General features: G+C 42.7%; 1 protein-coding gene across 1 annotated transcript; it reads left to right on the forward strand.

The window, feature by feature from the left end:
• The first annotated feature begins 30 nt into the window (after nucleotides 1-30).
• RNF113A (ring finger protein 113A) lies at nucleotides 31-16,391 on the forward strand. Its single transcript, XM_075277090.1, has 10 exons — nucleotides 31-193; nucleotides 6,562-6,644; nucleotides 8,390-8,491; nucleotides 8,771-8,878; nucleotides 9,270-9,379; nucleotides 9,759-9,865; nucleotides 10,246-10,335; nucleotides 10,748-10,841; nucleotides 12,797-12,903; nucleotides 16,232-16,391. Exons 1-10 carry the CDS (start codon nucleotides 46-48, stop codon nucleotides 16,300-16,302), a joined length of 1,020 nt encoding a protein of 339 aa, XP_075133191.1. The 5' UTR covers nucleotides 31-45; the 3' UTR covers nucleotides 16,303-16,391.
• Nucleotides 16,392-16,923: the final 532 nt, after the last annotated feature.

Below are 16,923 nucleotides of genomic sequence, written 5' to 3' on the forward strand. Positions count from 1 at the left end.
CTCTCTTCAGCAGCGGCTCTATGGTCCGGTGACGTCACTACAGCCATGGCTGATACACCTGAAGCTGCTGCTAACTTAAACATGGCTGACTCCGGTTCTTCGACGAAGGACTCCAAGACTCCGGTGTGCAGTTTTATGTTTAAGAAGACGACCCGAAAATTCGCTGGACGGAAGCGGAGAGACGAGGATAGGGGTAGGAGGAAATGGCTGGAAACTTGCGCGAAGCATTCTGGGAAGAGGCGCAGGTTTTAAAGGGCCCTATAATAACCTTCCAGGGATAGTATTACTTAGTCAATTATTTGGTTGCTCTTGGCAACCTGTCAGATAATATCCTTTCCTTGTAGGGTTGTTCTTGTGGCTGCTGTTATAGGTCACATAAGGGATGTCACCAAAGTGTCCTACAAATTGTCATCTCCCATTCCCACGTTGTTGTGTAAAGGTGACGTCACATCACCATATCTGAGGCTCTCATCTGTCAAAGGCTGACAGCAATGGACATGAGATGACAGACGGAGCAGCTTCCGTTTGGTGGCCATCTATTCATACCAATGGCAGGCTAGGCTCACATCTGCACTAAAGTCTCTGCCGCTAATTCTGTGCAAAATCAGCAGAGAGAAAAGTCCTGCATGGAAAGCCATTCTAGTCTATGGTGACCCTATGCTGATCCGAACGCTAGTGTGAATCTAGCTCAAAAAACGTAAAAGAAACCCTGCATGGAGCACGTATATCTTCCATAACAAAAGTACACACACATAAAGGAAGACCTCGTCATGTTGTTTACATTGTAGTCACTAGAAACGACCACAGACGGAGGGGCTCTGCATGTCACTACTAAAGGTGCATGATGGGCACGCCAAAGATGCCACGTAACCCTAATCTTAATTTTACAGGAAAAACTCAATTGTTTAACATATTTCAGCTGTAAAATAGAAAAAAACTGTACAGAAAAAAAAAGCATCAAAACACATGCAGTTTTTCGATGGGTTTAAAGGGTGAGTTTTTTGCAGGAGGATTTTGAGGCAGATTGCGCCTCATAAAATACCTCCCATTCATTTCAATTGGAGTCAATTGTAAAATTTTTCCTCTAGCTGATTTTTTTTTTTCAGCCTGCGAGAATGGAAGATTATAAAGATAATCTGTTTTCCCTTAGCCCAAACAGCAGCACAAGATGGGGTATTTCTGCCCCTGTGTGCTGTTAGGACAGGTGGAACTTTTAATTAGCTAACAGTTTTTCCCCCTATAAGAGGCCAGAGCGACCTCCTCCCCCCTGTGTTAGTCAAAAAGTATAAAAGGCAATATAACAATACAAACATTACCATAAACAATGGGAGGGAGCCTTGTGCTGCTGTTTGGGCTAAGGGAAAACAGATTATCTTTATAATCTTCCATTCCCCCTACGCCAAACAGCAGCACAAGATGGGGATCTAGCAAGTAAAATCCCAACTAGGGTGGGAGATCTTGGCAAGCAGATGCCAAGACAGAATGTCCGAAGGCTGTGGCCTCTGAGCTGCGCCAGTCCAATCTGCAGTGTCTGGCGAACATCAGATGAAAACTCCAGGAAGCAGCGGAACATATCTGCTCTAAGGAGAGCGAGCGTCTCTCTGACCGGGAAGTTGGTCCAATTCCGGTACTGGTAGGTCTTGAGCGCGAAGAGAGCAAGCGATGGCCTCCCTGATCAATCTTGACAGGGTGGCTTTAACACCTTTGTTACGGCCGTAGGTATTGATGAGCAGGTTCTTCGAAAGGAAGCTGTACAATCCAAATATATGCGCAGATATATGCGACCCTAGGACAAAATCCCTGGATGAACCCAAGTTGAACCCTATCAGGGAAAAAGGTAATGAATGGCTCCGAGGCAGCCAAAGCTTGTAATTCTCCAATCCTCTTGGCAGAGGTAATTGCCAACAAGAAGGTTACCTTGTAGGAGAGATATCTCCAGTCCACTTCTGTTAAGAGTTCAAACGGGGGAGAACAAAGCCCCTGAAGAACCGCAGCCAAGTCCCATTGCGGGACAGGGGGCCGCATCTGAGGGCGGAGCCTAGAGGCCCCTTTAAGGAATTACTTTAATAGAGGATCTTGTTATAACCAGGTCCCTAGAAGAGCGGAAAGTGCTGAAACATGAACCTTCAGGGTAGCTGGAGTTAGCCCCTTATCCAGGTCACTCTGTAGGAACTCCAAGACCGATTCGATAGCAGAGTTATTAAGCTGCCTATCCGAGATCCTTTGGTAACTCCTGTTAGTTGAATCCGCTCTTGAATGGGCCAACGTTCTTAGAACGGCCTGGGATAATCGTCTATCTCCGTATACGATGCGGTCAACCTCCAGGCCATGAGGTTGAACCTGTCCAGGTCCTGGCAGAGCTGTCAGTTCAGAATTACCAGGTTTTGGACTTGTGGAAGCCTCCAGTAGGTCCCTTGACTCATTAGGATGAGGTGGGTAAACCATGCCCTTTTTTGGCCAGAACGGCATGATCACTATTGCCGAAGTCTGGTCCTGCCTGAGTTTCGCCAATACCTTCGGAATCATCAGAATAGGAGGAAAAACGTATGCCAGTTTGAACCTCCAAGGTATTGACAGGGCATCTACCGCCAAAGGATTGTCTTCCCGGTAGAGGGAGCAAAACCTTGTCACTTTGGCGTTGTACTGGGTGGCCATCAGGTCCACCTCGGGGAGACCCCACATCTCAGTGAGATGATGAAAGATGTCCGGATTTAGGGACCATTCGCCTGTCATCACCAGGCCTCTGCTTAGCTGATCCGCAAGGATGTTCAGCCCACCTTGAATCTGAACCGCTGATAGTTGTGAAAGATTCCTCTCCACCAGGAGAATATTAGATTTGTCACCTGCAGAAGCGAGGGGGATCTGGTTCCCCCCTTGTTTGCTGATATATCGGACTGCTGTTAAGTTGTCTGTCACTCTCACAGCTTTCCCTTGCAGGTGGGGTGCAAACATTAGAAGCACACGGTGCACCGCAGTGAGCTCTCGCCAGTTGGACAAATGAGCCTTCTCTAAGCTGGTTCCAGGTCCCACGTACCGGGGTCTCCCCCAGAAGCACTCCCCATCTTGTGAGGGAGGCATCTGTGGTCAACAGGGTCCAGGATGTCTGGACCGTGGATTTCCCGTCTCTGAGCTGGGACCACCAAGCCAGTGATCGACGGGTTCTGATGGATAACTGGATAGGCTTCTGTAGCCCCGAAGGACTGTGGTTCCCGACTCTCAGGATCTCGCACTGTAAGGGGCGCATGTGCCATAGGGCCCACAGAACTGCCTTGATGGCTGCGGACATGAGACCTAGGACCTTCATGGCGGTCCTGATAGTAACCTTCCGGGTTGTGGATAGGTGATGAGCCGCTTGACCAATCTTCTCCTTCCAAGGAGGAGGCAGGGAGATCATCATGCTGAGAGAATCCAAGATAAACCCAGAAATTGAATCGGGGTAGATGGAACCACTACCGACTTCTGCCAGTTTATTAGCCAGCCCAGCTCATTTAGGAAAGCCACAGTGGATTCCAACTGTGTGGCAAGCACCTCCTTTGACCGGGCTTTTAGGAGCCATTCGTCTAGTTATGGGACAATAAGATCCCTTGGAGGCGCAGGGCGGCTACGACCGGGGCCACTACCTTTGTGAAGGTGTGGGGGGCCAAGGATTTGCCGAATGGGAGAGCTGTCTAGATAAAGTTGCTTGATGCCCTGGAGAGGGAGGGTCCTTACGTATTTGTCTGGCTTGAACAAGTTGAAGGACCGATGGATCTTGGATAAGCCGTGATCAGGCGGACATATGATGAGACCAAATAGCCTACCCAGCCGATCTAGATGTGCTCTCCTCAGAGAGGGAGGCATAGGTAGTCAACAGGGTCTGGCGTTAGATGGACCATGGCCACTCTCCACCAGAGAGGGATGCATCAGTGGTCAACAGGGTCCAGGTAAACTGGACCGTGGACTCTACATTTAATTTCATGTTCCTCCTATGGAATGCTTCTCTAGATGTGCTCTCCGCCAGAGAGGGAGACATAGGTAGTCAACAGGGTCCGGCCTTAGCTGGACCGTGGACACTCTCCACCAGAGAGGGATGCATCAGTGGTCAACAGGGTCCAGATAAATTGGACCGTGGACTCTACATTCAATTTCATGTTCCTCCTATGGAACGCTTATCTGGATGTTCTCTCCACCAGAGAGGGAGACATAGGTAGTCAACAGGGTCCGGCCTTAGCTGGACCGTGGACACTCTCCACCAGAGAGGGATGCATCAGTGGTCAACAGGGTCCAGGTAAACTGGACCATGAACTCTTCATCCACTTCCACTTTATTCCTATGGAACTTTTCTCTAGATTCGCCCCACTAGTGAGAGAGTCAACAGGGTCCAGCGCTAGCTGGACCATGGACATCCCGTCCTTAAGATGGAACACCACCTGGATGAAAGACAAATTTTGAGGAATAACTAAATTGGCTTGACCCAGACTGCTGAGTTTTTTGTCAGCTGGATGACACAGCCTCCTCCATCCAATTCCTCATTGCCCGTATGGGAATCTCCTGTAGATGCGCTCTCTACCGGAGAGGGCTGTCTCTGTGGTCAACAGGGTCCAGACTATCTGGACATGGACATCCAGCCCTTAAAATGAAGCCCCTCCAGGCCCCACGGGTTGTGATTCCAGGCCTCAGACTTACCTTCTGCAGGCCGCATGCGCTATATGGCCCAAGGGACTGCAACTGCAGACCCTGACATAAGATCCAGTAACCTTTGGCAGTTAGGATGGAAACCCGCTGTATTACCTATAAATAATGCACTGCTGATATGATCTTTTCCCACCTAGAGGAGGGAGATTTTCAAGCAGACAGAGTCCAGCATGAAGTTTAGAGACTTTCTCCATGTGAATGGACCATGAGAACCACAAGTACCTTATTAACTTTTTTTTTTTTTTTTTTTATATCACAAATGCAAAGTGCAACTGGGATTGAACCCAGGATACTGTGGATTCAGGCATACAAGTCTGTAACCCTACAGCTTGAGCCACTAGGGCTTCTATTTCTAAGTAAGACCTCTTATGAAAACTGGGAGAGGGAACCTTACCAGAAATCTGCATGTACTCCTTCACCCAGGAGATGACAACAATAAATGAAGGGCTCCTAGCTGGAGGACCCCGTACTGACAGCAGTGCAGACATGCATAACCTTACAACAAATTGCCTTAGAGCATCCACCATCATGTGAGCAATAAGCAAATATGCACCTAATAAGTAATGACAGTACATAGGTATCTGAACCCTTCTTTTAGGTTCACAGCATATAGTCCCCGCTTAGGAATTAAATGCACATTGAAAAACCGCAAGAAATACAAAAATTTGGTTGGATCTTACCATAATGGCGGTGAATCGACTTCGATATTGTGAAGTTGACAGAGTGCCCATAGCAAATAGAAATTAGTGCTTTTAGTCTCTGCAGTGAACACAGAGGGAAAGCTGAAAGAGGACACGGCTTACCTTACTGCAGGGCAGTAAATGAACTGCAGCTGAAAAAGTCAGTAACCTGCACAAGGCAGGTAAGACAAAAGACTGCAGTATAAACCTAGATCTTTCACTCAGAAAGAAGGGAAAGAGAAGAAAGGATCTAAGACACCTTATTCTAAACCATAGAGGAGGCCACAGCCTCCTCCACCTGTCCAGTCGCACAGGACAGAAAAAAACACAGGGGGGAGGAGGTCGCTCTGGCCTCTTATAGGGGGAAAAACTGTTAGCTAATTAAAAGTTCCACCTGTCCTAACAGCACACAGGGGCAGGAATACCCCATCTTGTGCTGCTGTTTGGCGTAGGGGGAAAAAACAGTTTGCTTACTTGTTTTATGACCCCCATTTGTGTCCACAAGTAAATTAGGAGATGGTTGCATACACAGGTCAAACCGTTTACATGTGTGGGAGTTCTGAAACTAGATGAGGCTGCCCACACCAACTATGTTGAAGCCATGGATAGTAGTAAATTAAGAATAATGACTACGCAGCACCAACACCACCCCAATAGCTCCAGTATTAAAGTTTATTTTTCCTGTAAACGATGTAGCTGAGGCTTTCAAGCTCCACAACACAATTCCTTTAATTTTTACGCTCATGTCAAGTTCCCTTTATGTTTGTTTGTTTTCTTTTTTTTACATAAAAGTGAAACTCCCTTTTACCATTTCTAAATGTCACTTAAACGAAATCAATTCTCTATAGGCTGCGCTGATGACGTCCAAAGAGACCGAAACGGTGCCGTCCGTAGCTGAGAAATTAATTTGGTTATAACCTCGCATCATGCAGCAAAGGCTTCTGGGAAGTCAGGCATGTTGTTCAGGGTGCTTGCAATAGAGGGCAGCATAACAGAGGCACTGTCTCCCTGTTTGCATCTCCCTGTTTACATCTTGGGAGACAGATTTGCATATTCCTCCCATGTTCCTTTGCAGTGGAGCAACTATGGCTGTATAAATCTCCACACACCTGAGAAGGTGGTCTCTCCCTAAGGCTAGACGTTATCCCCATAAATGTCACTGTTTATATATGTGTTGTATCTGACTATTCTACCATTGTATCTGCAGATAGTAGTGCAGAACAAGATGAGGGGGAAGCATCAGTGGTCAGAAGGAAGAAGAAGGAATCCATCAACCACATGGTGCAGAAGGTAGCGGGACACGCTCTTAACTTATTTACAATTCAAAATGAACCGCCCCTTCCTGACATGGCGGATGTTGGGTGTTCAAACCTGCAGCTTGGCCGGGACACCATAGCCAGATTGTTGGCAGAAGCTGTTTGGTTACTATTACAGCCGGGAGCCTAAGGGCTGCTTGCAATGCCAGTGTTAAGTTCCTGTTTAACCTTGCCTCAGGGTTTAATAGGAACTTAGCAATTTTACCATAGACTCAAAATTATAAAAGCATGTATTCCATGAAGTGAATGCTGTAATGGGGATAAAATAAATATCAATGGCTGCATAGGAATAGGAAACTGGCTGCAATGAGAACGTTTACATATGGGGAATGGAATTCATTCTGAGGGTGAGGGTGGCTTAATAGAAGTGACCTGAAGTTGTGCTGCGGCTAAGTGTTTATGGCAACACTGTCTGTTGCAGGTCCTAGCCTTTTTTTTTTTTTAAGCTTTGTTATGGCAGGAAGGAACAGTCTCATGGTGACTCCAGATCACCATCATTATACACAAATTACAGCATTTTCAATACAGTTAGGATGTTGACATTGATGATGGAATGGATCTACACCGTTTTTGTCTGACAAGGCTAAACATGAATTGTCAGGTGTCTAATATAGTTCGTATGTGAAGCAGAGAAATCTCAATGTACTTGTTAGCTGTTAAACAGGGGTGTAGCTATAAGGAGTGCAGAGGTAGCAGTCATTACCAGCACTGGAACCTAAGGGAACCCCTAACCACCTTCTGCCAGACAAAATATACTACTATTATAAATGTTACAATACTTAGGGGCCCCGTTACAAATTTTGCAATAAGACAGTTAGGATTTTTCTTTTTCCTCTGGTCTCCGCTGTTCCTGAGCCATCAACGCTGTTCATTTTGGTGCACTGATATGCCATGTAGACTCTCTACTGTCAGAAGGATGGTGTTAGGCTGGAGCAGACAAGGGGTATGATTCTGAGCTCTGACACTGGCTGCCTCTGATTGGAGCTATAAATTACACCACTTGCCTGACACTGACATTACAGAGCTTGCATAGAACATCAGACACCAATACTAACTGTCCTTGTTGCTCAGGACAGATGGGAGCTAGAGAGAAAATTCCAACTACGCTGGAATTGGTAGAGCAGTGACTGTTATCAGATGCTACGAACTTGAATGGATGCAAGTGGTAAAAGGTCGTCACGTGACCACTGAGGCCAATCAGCAGCTTTTTTTCAATATTCCCTGCTGCTTTAAAAGTTAAATTGGATGTCTATTTTTGTCTGGACAACCCCTTTATGCTGGCAATACACTAAAGATATTTCTCTGCAGACCTTTGCAAATCCATCTAAATTTTGTGAAATCTGATGAGAATCAGCGGTGGTAATACACTCAAGATTAACGGGGGACCTTTCATGTTCTCATCAATATGCAATATTATATACCACTAGAAAGCTGACAATGCGTTGAGTTCAGAGTTGTCTGCTTTCTCTGTATGCGCCCCAGTGCTGGAAATATGGGTGTCGTTAATTTTGTCACCAATATCTCCCCACTGTCAAAAGGACGGGCCTTACAGCCTAGAATCATCGCTGGGCTGTGAGAAATACCAAGCCCCACCCGACAGTACAAGTCTATGGAAGAGTACGCTTCCACTTTAGATTTCTGTTCATCACATAGACACAATGAGTAATAGTAATTAATAGCAGTAGTAGTAATTATATCTGTGTTTGGTTTTGTTTACAGTCAAAGCAAAGAGTAAAGGAAGCAAATTATAAAGCAAGCAGCAGCGAAGAGGAGGAGTCAACCGGCTCCATAAGTGTATCCTATAAATCAACACGGTCAGCGGTGAGATGATCCTCACACCAATCCAGAGTTCTTCCCTCCCTTATACCTAACCTAGTCATCTTCCCTTCCTTCTTACAATACAATGGTAATAGCTCTTTAGAGATCTAAAATCTCTCTTTTCCTCTGATACAGAGCCACAGATCCCCCATAGAAATAATATTAAAGCTATATCCTAAAATTGTATTATTTATTGTGCTGTTTCATATGCAGTGGTTGCAAGAAGATAATTCAGCATATTCGTTTTATTAAACAATTTTTTTCCGTCTGTGGTTTTTTCAGAAACCTGTGGGTCCAGATGACATGGGAGCTACAGCCACCTATGAGCTGGACACAGAGAAAGACAAGGATGCACAGGCGATATTTGAAAGAAGCCAGAAAATACAAGAGGTAAGTAAAGAACAATAAGTGAAAGCTGCCAAAGGTTAGGCAAGCTGTGTTGTGTGTGCTGTACCAATAGCCCTGGAATTAAAGTTCTCAGTATGACCCAAAAGCAATGACCTTGGTCTTTTCTAATAGTCTTGCTGAAAATTCTAGTTCATTGTAGCCAGAGATCACCTACTTGGTCAGATTCATCCCATTTAATAAATAATGTATCTGCCTATTGAAGTCAGCACATAGGATAGGTAGAGAAATTTATTTTATTTAAAAAAAAAAAGTCTCATATAATCTAAACATTAGTGTAGTTATGAAGAAGTCATCATTATTGAAGAAATACTAAGAAAGAGAACCTTCTATTCTTTATTTTATTTATTGATTCACTTTTTGTCTTTACTTTTAGGAAATGAAGGGAAAAGAAGACGATAAGATCTATCGTGGTATGCACAATTACCAGAAATTCATCAAACCCAAAGACACATCCTTAGGGAATGCATCTTCTGGCATGGTCAGGTAATGGTTTCCATGATTTTCAAGTCTATTATTTTTCCTACCAAACTTGGTGTTAAGTACAATATTCAGGATACAAGTTTTAGTTCCTATTAGGATCCATGAGTGATGTCAATTCCTTGGGTAGACCACTTCTGTCTGAGAGCAAGAGCCTAGTCATAAAAGGGATCATTGCATATTTTTATTTCCCTGAACCATTCCCCCTATCACTAATGTTCTTATTACATGACACCGGGATCGCCAAAGAGAGTGTATCCAATGTGAAAGTGATCAGTAGTCTGTAATGTAGCATGTTGCAGCCCTGATCATGTGTACTGCTGCATTTCCACAATGTCCTCCCCTCTCTGTAGTTCAGTTTTACCACTTATATTTCTTAACACAGGAAAGGCCCAATCCGAGCACCAGAACATCTCCGAGCTACAGTACGGTGGGACTACCAACCAGATATTTGCAAAGATTACAAGGAAACTGGATTTTGTGGCTTTGGTGGTGAGTGCTGGCTGCTGATCAACCTAGTATATGTTTATGATTTACCTTTATACAATATGTATTGTTAAAGTAAAATTCTCTTGGCCTTCAGTACCTGATCAGCAGATTCCTGGTTAAAGAACAGTGATGGTGCCAGGTTTCTAGCTGAAGAATATTTCAGCATCTGATCCTTTTGAAGGCTGGATTAGAAGAATTTTACTGTGTTTGGCGCGTCCACTGTCATTATTACTTTTCCTTTCACTTAATTTTTTTTTTTTTTTTTTTTTACTTTAGAGCACTATTTAGAGGTTGGGCAAAATAATCTGCCTCACTTATTTGCTTCTCCCTCAACCACATCATTTTAGATTATCAATGCTTTTGTTTTCACTTTTTTCTTTCAGACAGTTGTAAATTTCTCCACGACCGCTCTGACTACAAACATGGCTGGCAGCTTGAGCGAGAACTGGAGGAGGGTCGTTATGGCGCCAATGGTATGTGGCAATTTTACTGTAAACCTTCTCTGCTGGGGCAACTGATGTCAGTCTTATGGGAAGGGGGATGTTTGACTTCCTTAGGATCAACCTCACAGGTTTAAAGGTTGAACATGAATTTGTCTCCAGCCAACCTTCTTAACTATGTGTTACTATGTGCATAAGATAACTGCCGGACAAATTTAACTATCTTCCTTGCACAACTTTAACAATCATGTGTTCTCTATGTGGAAGAAAGAGGATAAACAAAATTTCTGATGCTTATTGTGCAGAGACCAGTAGGATCAGACTGTTTAAAAGGACACCTGTATTTTTTTTTCTGTTTCCCCTGACACATTTCATGCATTTATTTGATGTCAATACAGGCAGAATTATAAATACCGTTCTACTATTTTTACCTGTTTTTTATCAGATGAGGAGAATTATGAGGTGAGCAGTGATGAAGAAGATCTGCCTTTCAAATGTTTTATCTGCAGAGAATCCTTCAAGAACCCAGTTATCACAAAGTAAGTTAACCAGGAGGCTCCTGTAATATATGCAAGTATGTGCTGATTAGGATTGTCTTTCAGAAAGGTTTGATGTGAGAAGAAAAAGATCTCTAGAAACTAGTAAAATTATGCAATTATTACTGTAAAGTCAGCCATAGACCCCTTTGATAAGTATTTTCATATCACCTCATTGAATCTTAACCCCTTCCCGCCGATGGCATTTTTTGATTTTCGTTTTTGACTCCCCTCCTTCTAAACCCCATAACTTTTTTTTATTTCTCCGCTCTGAGCCATATGAGATCTTAATTTTTGCGGGACAAATTTTTCTTCATGATGCCACCATTAATTATTCTATATAATGTACTGGGAAGCAGGAAAAAAATTCAGAATGGGGTGGATTTGAGGGAAAAATGCATTTCTGCGACTTTCTTACGGGCTTTGGTTTTACGGCGTTCACTGTGCAGCCAAAATGACATGTCCCCTATATTCTGTGTTTCGGTACAGTTCCAGGGATACCAAATTTATATGGTTTTATTTACATTTTGACCCCTTAAAAAAATCCAAAACGGTGTTAAAAAAATTTTTTTCTAAAAGTCGCCATATTCCGACGGCCGTAACTTTTTTATAAGTTGTAAGTGTACGGGGATGCATAGGGCGTCTTTTTTTTGCGGGGCCGAGTGTACTTTTTAGTTCTACCATTTTCGGGAAATGTTATTGCTATGATCACTTTTTATTCAAATTTTTATCAGAATCAACACCGTGAAAAAACGGCGGTTTGGCACTTTTGACTATTTTTCCCGCTACGGCGTTTACCGAACAGGAAAAATATTTTTATAGATTTGTAGAGCGGGCGATTTCGGACGCATGTTTTTAACTACTTTTATGTGTTCTAGGGAAAGGTGGGTGATTTGAACTTTTAATACTTTTTATATTTTTTTTATATTTTTTTTCACTTTTTTTTTATTTTTTTTGCATTTATTAGACCCCCTAGGGGTGTTGAACCCCAGGGGGTCTGATCACTAATGCAATGCATTACAATGCTAATGCATTGCAAAAAATCATCCTTTCTTTTGCAGGCTGCATAGACCAGCCTGCAAAAGAGAGGATTTGCAGACAAGCCTGGGAGCCTTGTACAGGCTCCCGGCTGTCATGCCAACGTGACGTCAGCCCTGGAGCATGCTCCAGGAGCCGGCGAACCCGGGCAAAATGGTGGCGCCCATGCACCGCCGATCGGAGGCATTAGAGCCGGTTGTCTACTGCTTAAAGCAGTAGACACCCAGTGGCTATGGCGGCTCCCGGGCGGTCGCCATAGTTACAGACCCGACATGCGCCGTAATAGTACGGCGCATGTCGGGAAGGGGTTAAAGTAATCTGACAATGTTCTATGAATGCTTGTTTGCCTATTGTAAAAGTTCATAAAACTATAACCTCAATTAATAGCTGCTGCTCCATGGATTATAGTACAGTTGGATTTTCTTTTCTAGTCCTCATTGTTCCTGAGCAATCAGTGTTTTGGGGTCTGATGTGTTATTTAGTCTCTGTACTGTCAGTATGGCGATGTCAGGCAGGAGCAGGCAAGGGGTGTGATTCTGAGCTCTATCACTATGGGGTTCTGAACCACACCCCTCTGCCTAACACTGCCCTTCTGACAGTACAGAGCTTACATAGCACATCAGGCACCAAAACTACCTACACTTGTTGCTCAAGAACGGTGGGGGCTAGAGAAGAAAAAATCCAAATGCGCAGTAATCGGTGGAGCGGCAGCTATTAACAGATGCTAACTAGAACTGTGGATGTAGTGAAAGGCCTTCTTGAAGTGAACAAAAATGTCTTCCTGGAGTTGCACTGCCTCCCAAGGATTTTGTCATATAACAAGATATCAATTTAGTATATTTATATATTTTTTTTTTTTTAAAAAAGCCGTGTTTTTGGTTAATTTTATATTAATTGATAGTGATTCTTCACATTTTTAGGTGTAAGCATTATTTTTGTGAAGGTTGTGCCCTGCAGCATTACCGTAAATCCAAGCGTTGTTATGTGTGCAACACCCAAACAAACGGGGTGTTCAACCCAGCTAAAGGTATGTGTAGAATATAGTACTTGGGGGCTGATCAACACTTGCAGCAGCGACTGTATGCAGAACAGCATTAACCATATTTAATTTTTTACTCAATTAAGTATTTTTGCATATATAAGTAACTAGCTTTTACCCGCGACTTCGTCTGCGGTGATTTGAGAATTGGGCGGACACAGACGTGTGAAATTTTAAAAGTGCTTTAAAAAGTTTGGTGGGCTAGCAAATATGATTTGATGTGTTATATTGTGTATGTTGTGATACAGACAATGTGATGTGTTATACAGCCTGTGTACAGGAGTATATATGTATCAGGTACTGTATATAGCAGTGATAGGAGATACATGTAATTATATAGTATATACAGCCTGTGTACAGGAGTATATATGTATCAGGCACTGTATATAGCAGTGATAGGTAATACACGTAATTATATAGTATATACAGCCTGTGTACAGGGGTATATATGTATCAGGTACTGTATATAGCAGTGATAGGAGATACATGTAATTATATAGTATATACAGCCTGTGTACAGGAGTATATACAGTTAGGGCCAGAAATATTTGGACAGTGACACAAGTTTTGTTATTTTAGCTGTTTACTAAAACATGTTCAGAAATACAATTATATATATATAATATGGGCTGAAAGTGCACACTCCCAGCTGCAATATGAGAGTTTCCACATCCAAATCGGACAAAGGGTTTAGGAATCATAGCTCTGTAATGCATAGCCTCCTCTTTTTCAAGGGACCAAAAGTAATTGGACAATGGACTCTAAGGGCTGCAATTAACTCTGAAGGCGTCTCCCTTGTAAACCTGTAATCAATGAAGTAGTCAAAAGGTCTGGGGTTGATTCCAGGTGTGTGGTTTTGCATTTTGGAAGCTGTTGCTGTGACCAGACAACATGCGGTCAAAGGAACTCTCAATTGAGGTGAAGCAGAACATCCTGATGCTGAAAGAAAAGAAAAAATCCATCAGAGAGATAGCAGACATGCTTGGAGTAGCAAAATCAACAGTTGGGTACATTCTAAGAAAAAAGGAATTGACTGGTGAGCTTGGGAACTCAAAAAGGCCTGGGCGTCCACGGATGACAACAGTGGTGGATGATCGCCGCATACTTTCTTTGGTCAAGAAGAACCCGTTCACAACATCAACTGAAGTCCAGAACACTCTCAGTGAAGTAGGTGTATCTGTCTCTAAGTCAACAGTTAAGAGAAGACTCCATGAAAGTAAATACAAAGGGTTCACATCTAGATGCAAACCATTCATCAATTCCAAAAATAGACAGGCCAGAGTTAAATTTGCTGAAAAACACCTCAAGAAGCCAGCTCAGTTCTGGAAAAGTATTCTATGGACAGATGAGACAAAGATCAACCTGTACCAGAATGATGGGAAGAAAAAAGTTTGGAGAAGAAAGGGAACGGCACATGATCCAAGGCACACCACATCCTCTGTAAAACATGGTGGAGGCAACGTGATGGCATGGGCATGCATGGCTTTCAATGGCACTGGGTCACTTGTGTTTATTGATGACATAACAGCAGACAAGAGTAGCCGGATGAATTCTGAAGTGTACCGGGATATACTTTCAGCCCAGATTCAGCCAAATGCTGCCAAGTTGATCGGACGGCGCTTCATAGTACAGATGGACAATGACCCCAAGCATACAGCCAAAGCTACCCAGGAGTTCATGAGTGCAAAAAAGTGGAACATTCTGCAATGGCCAAGTCAATCACCAGATCTTAACCCAATTGAGCATGCATTTCACTTGCTCAAATCCAGACTTAAGGCGGAAAGACCCACAAACAAGCAAGACCTGAAGGCTGCGGCTGTAAAGGCCTGGCAAAGCATTAAGAAGGAGGAAACCCAGCGTTTGGTGATGTCCATGGGTTCCAGACTTAAGGCAGTGATTGCCTCCAAAGGATTCGCAACAAAATATTGAAAATAAAAATATTTTGTTTGGGTTATGTTTATTTGTCCAATTACTTTTGAGCTCCTAAAATGTGGAGTGTTTGTAAAGAAATGTGTACAATTCCTACATTTTCTATCAGATATTTTTGTTCAACCCTTCAACTTAAACGTTACAATCTGCACTTGAATTCTGTTGTAGAGGTTTCATTTCAAAACCAATGTGGTGGCATGCAGAGCCCAACTCGCGAAAATTGTGTCACTGTACAAATATTTCTGGCCCTAACTGTATGTATCAGATACTGTATATAGCAGTGATAGGAGATACATGTAATTATATAGTATATACAGTCTGTGTACAGGAGTATATATGTATCAGGCACTGTATATAGCAGTGATAGGTAATACATGTAATTATATAGTATATACAGCCTGTGTACAGGAGTATTATATGTATCAGGTACTGTATATAGTAGTGATAGGAGATACAACACATCACATTGTAATTACATGTATTGTGTATGTACTGTATAGTGGAAAGCTATATGTAAATGTGAGTGAGTAGAGTGAGGGCTACTCCTGAGGTGACAGTAAGGAGTGTGCAGGCAGGTTGAGGCAGGAAATGCCAGGCAGTGTGTGTGAGTCTATAGCTGGGGCTAGGAGTCCTGCTTTTGTGAGTCTCCTGCTAGGAAGCCATGTTGTTTAGTGGCACCAAAAGTAGCCTGTGACTCAATCCTAAGGGAAAACTATGTTTGTGGAAAATTGCACGCAAATCCGTCCAGGCGTTTTAGCGTGATTGAGGAACAAACATCCAAACTCACAAACATCCAAACACACAAACTTTCACATTTATAATATTAGTAGGATTAAAAACTGGCTGTAGATTAGAGTAATGGCTCTTGGAATAGCGTTCATTGAGTGCCAAATGTTTGTATGGGGTGGAACCCTGTTTGGGCATCCTTTAGCAAGAGTTACATTGGTAGCGGGGTGTCTCTTTTGAGCAAATCTCCCTGTAATCGCAAAAATTTTTAACTTTTAATTATCTGCAAAATATGGTTCTGGTCATGGGAAAATCCATTTAAGGCTCTCGGCATACTGAGAACAGCTGTAAAGGGGCCATATTATATGGTTTGTATGATGGATGCAAATCCTGTCCCAACCAAAGGTCCAGAACTAGCAGCATCATGGGGATCTATGTGCACCATACAGTTTCCATTTCTGTGGTGACACTTGTTCCATGGGATCACAGCTATGATCATCTGTGACCGTTCTGTAAACCTAGTGAGACCTAAGCTTAAATGTAAGGATAGAAGGAATGAGGAGCTTTACTCTCCTTGTCTTATGCTGCTGGAAGGCTGTCTTTACATCTGAGTTATTTTGGATTCTGCATTTCATTAATACATTATTTATTTATTTTAAAGAATTGATTGCAAAGATGGAAAAGCACAAGGCTGAGCAGGAAGACAGCGATTCCCCTGAAGAACAGGGCTAGCAGGAAGACTTGCCACGGTCTTGGTGTGTTTGTAGTTTGATTTTTTTTTTTTTAACCCTTCCCCAATAAACATTGTATAGAAACATTAATGTGATCTTATTTTTGTATTATTATAGAATAAAAAGTGAAGATTTAACAGATTCACTACATATTTATCCAGTGTTACATGTACAATATGCAGATGATTAATCATCTCAATAGAAGTATAAAGAATCGCAAGGACTTTATTCAGATGTTATGACTTGAACATGTTCGTGTATGTGTTAGGAAAGATGATAGATGCCAAATGAAAGCCATAAAGCTTACTAACCCACTGACATATGATGGTTTATGTCTGGAAATATTTCCTATGTGTTCCCCAGTGAGACGTGAACAGAACCTAAAGCTGGCTATATAATTTAGATTGATTTCTACTAAACAGTTGTTTAGTGGACAGCTATTCCTTCTGACACAGCCAGAAACATAGTTGAGTTTGCATATTTTTTTTTTTTTTAAATGTAGATTGTGGGCCCCACATAGAGCTCACAATCTACATTTTTCCCTATCAGTATGTCTTTGGAATATGGGATGGAAATCCATGCAAACACGGGGAGAACATACAAACTCCTTGCAGATGGTTTT

This window comes from Leptodactylus fuscus, chromosome 6 (genome assembly GCF_031893055.1).
Source record: "Leptodactylus fuscus isolate aLepFus1 chromosome 6, aLepFus1.hap2, whole genome shotgun sequence".
Taxonomy (NCBI): domain Eukaryota; kingdom Metazoa; phylum Chordata; class Amphibia; order Anura; family Leptodactylidae; genus Leptodactylus; species Leptodactylus fuscus.

Bases quoted from the DNA above. Each gene is read 5' to 3' on its own strand.
- RNF113A (XM_075277090.1), top strand. From the start codon at position 46: ATGGCTGATACACCTGAAGCTGCTGCTAACTTAAACATGGCTGACTCC. The intron at 6,645-8,389 runs GTAGCGGGACAC...TTTTGTTTACAG, and splicing joins TCAACCACATGGTGCAGAAG to TCAAAGCAAAGAGTAAAGGA. The intron at 10,842-12,796 runs GTAAGTTAACCA...TCACATTTTTAG, and splicing joins AAGAACCCAGTTATCACAAA to GTGTAAGCATTATTTTTGTG.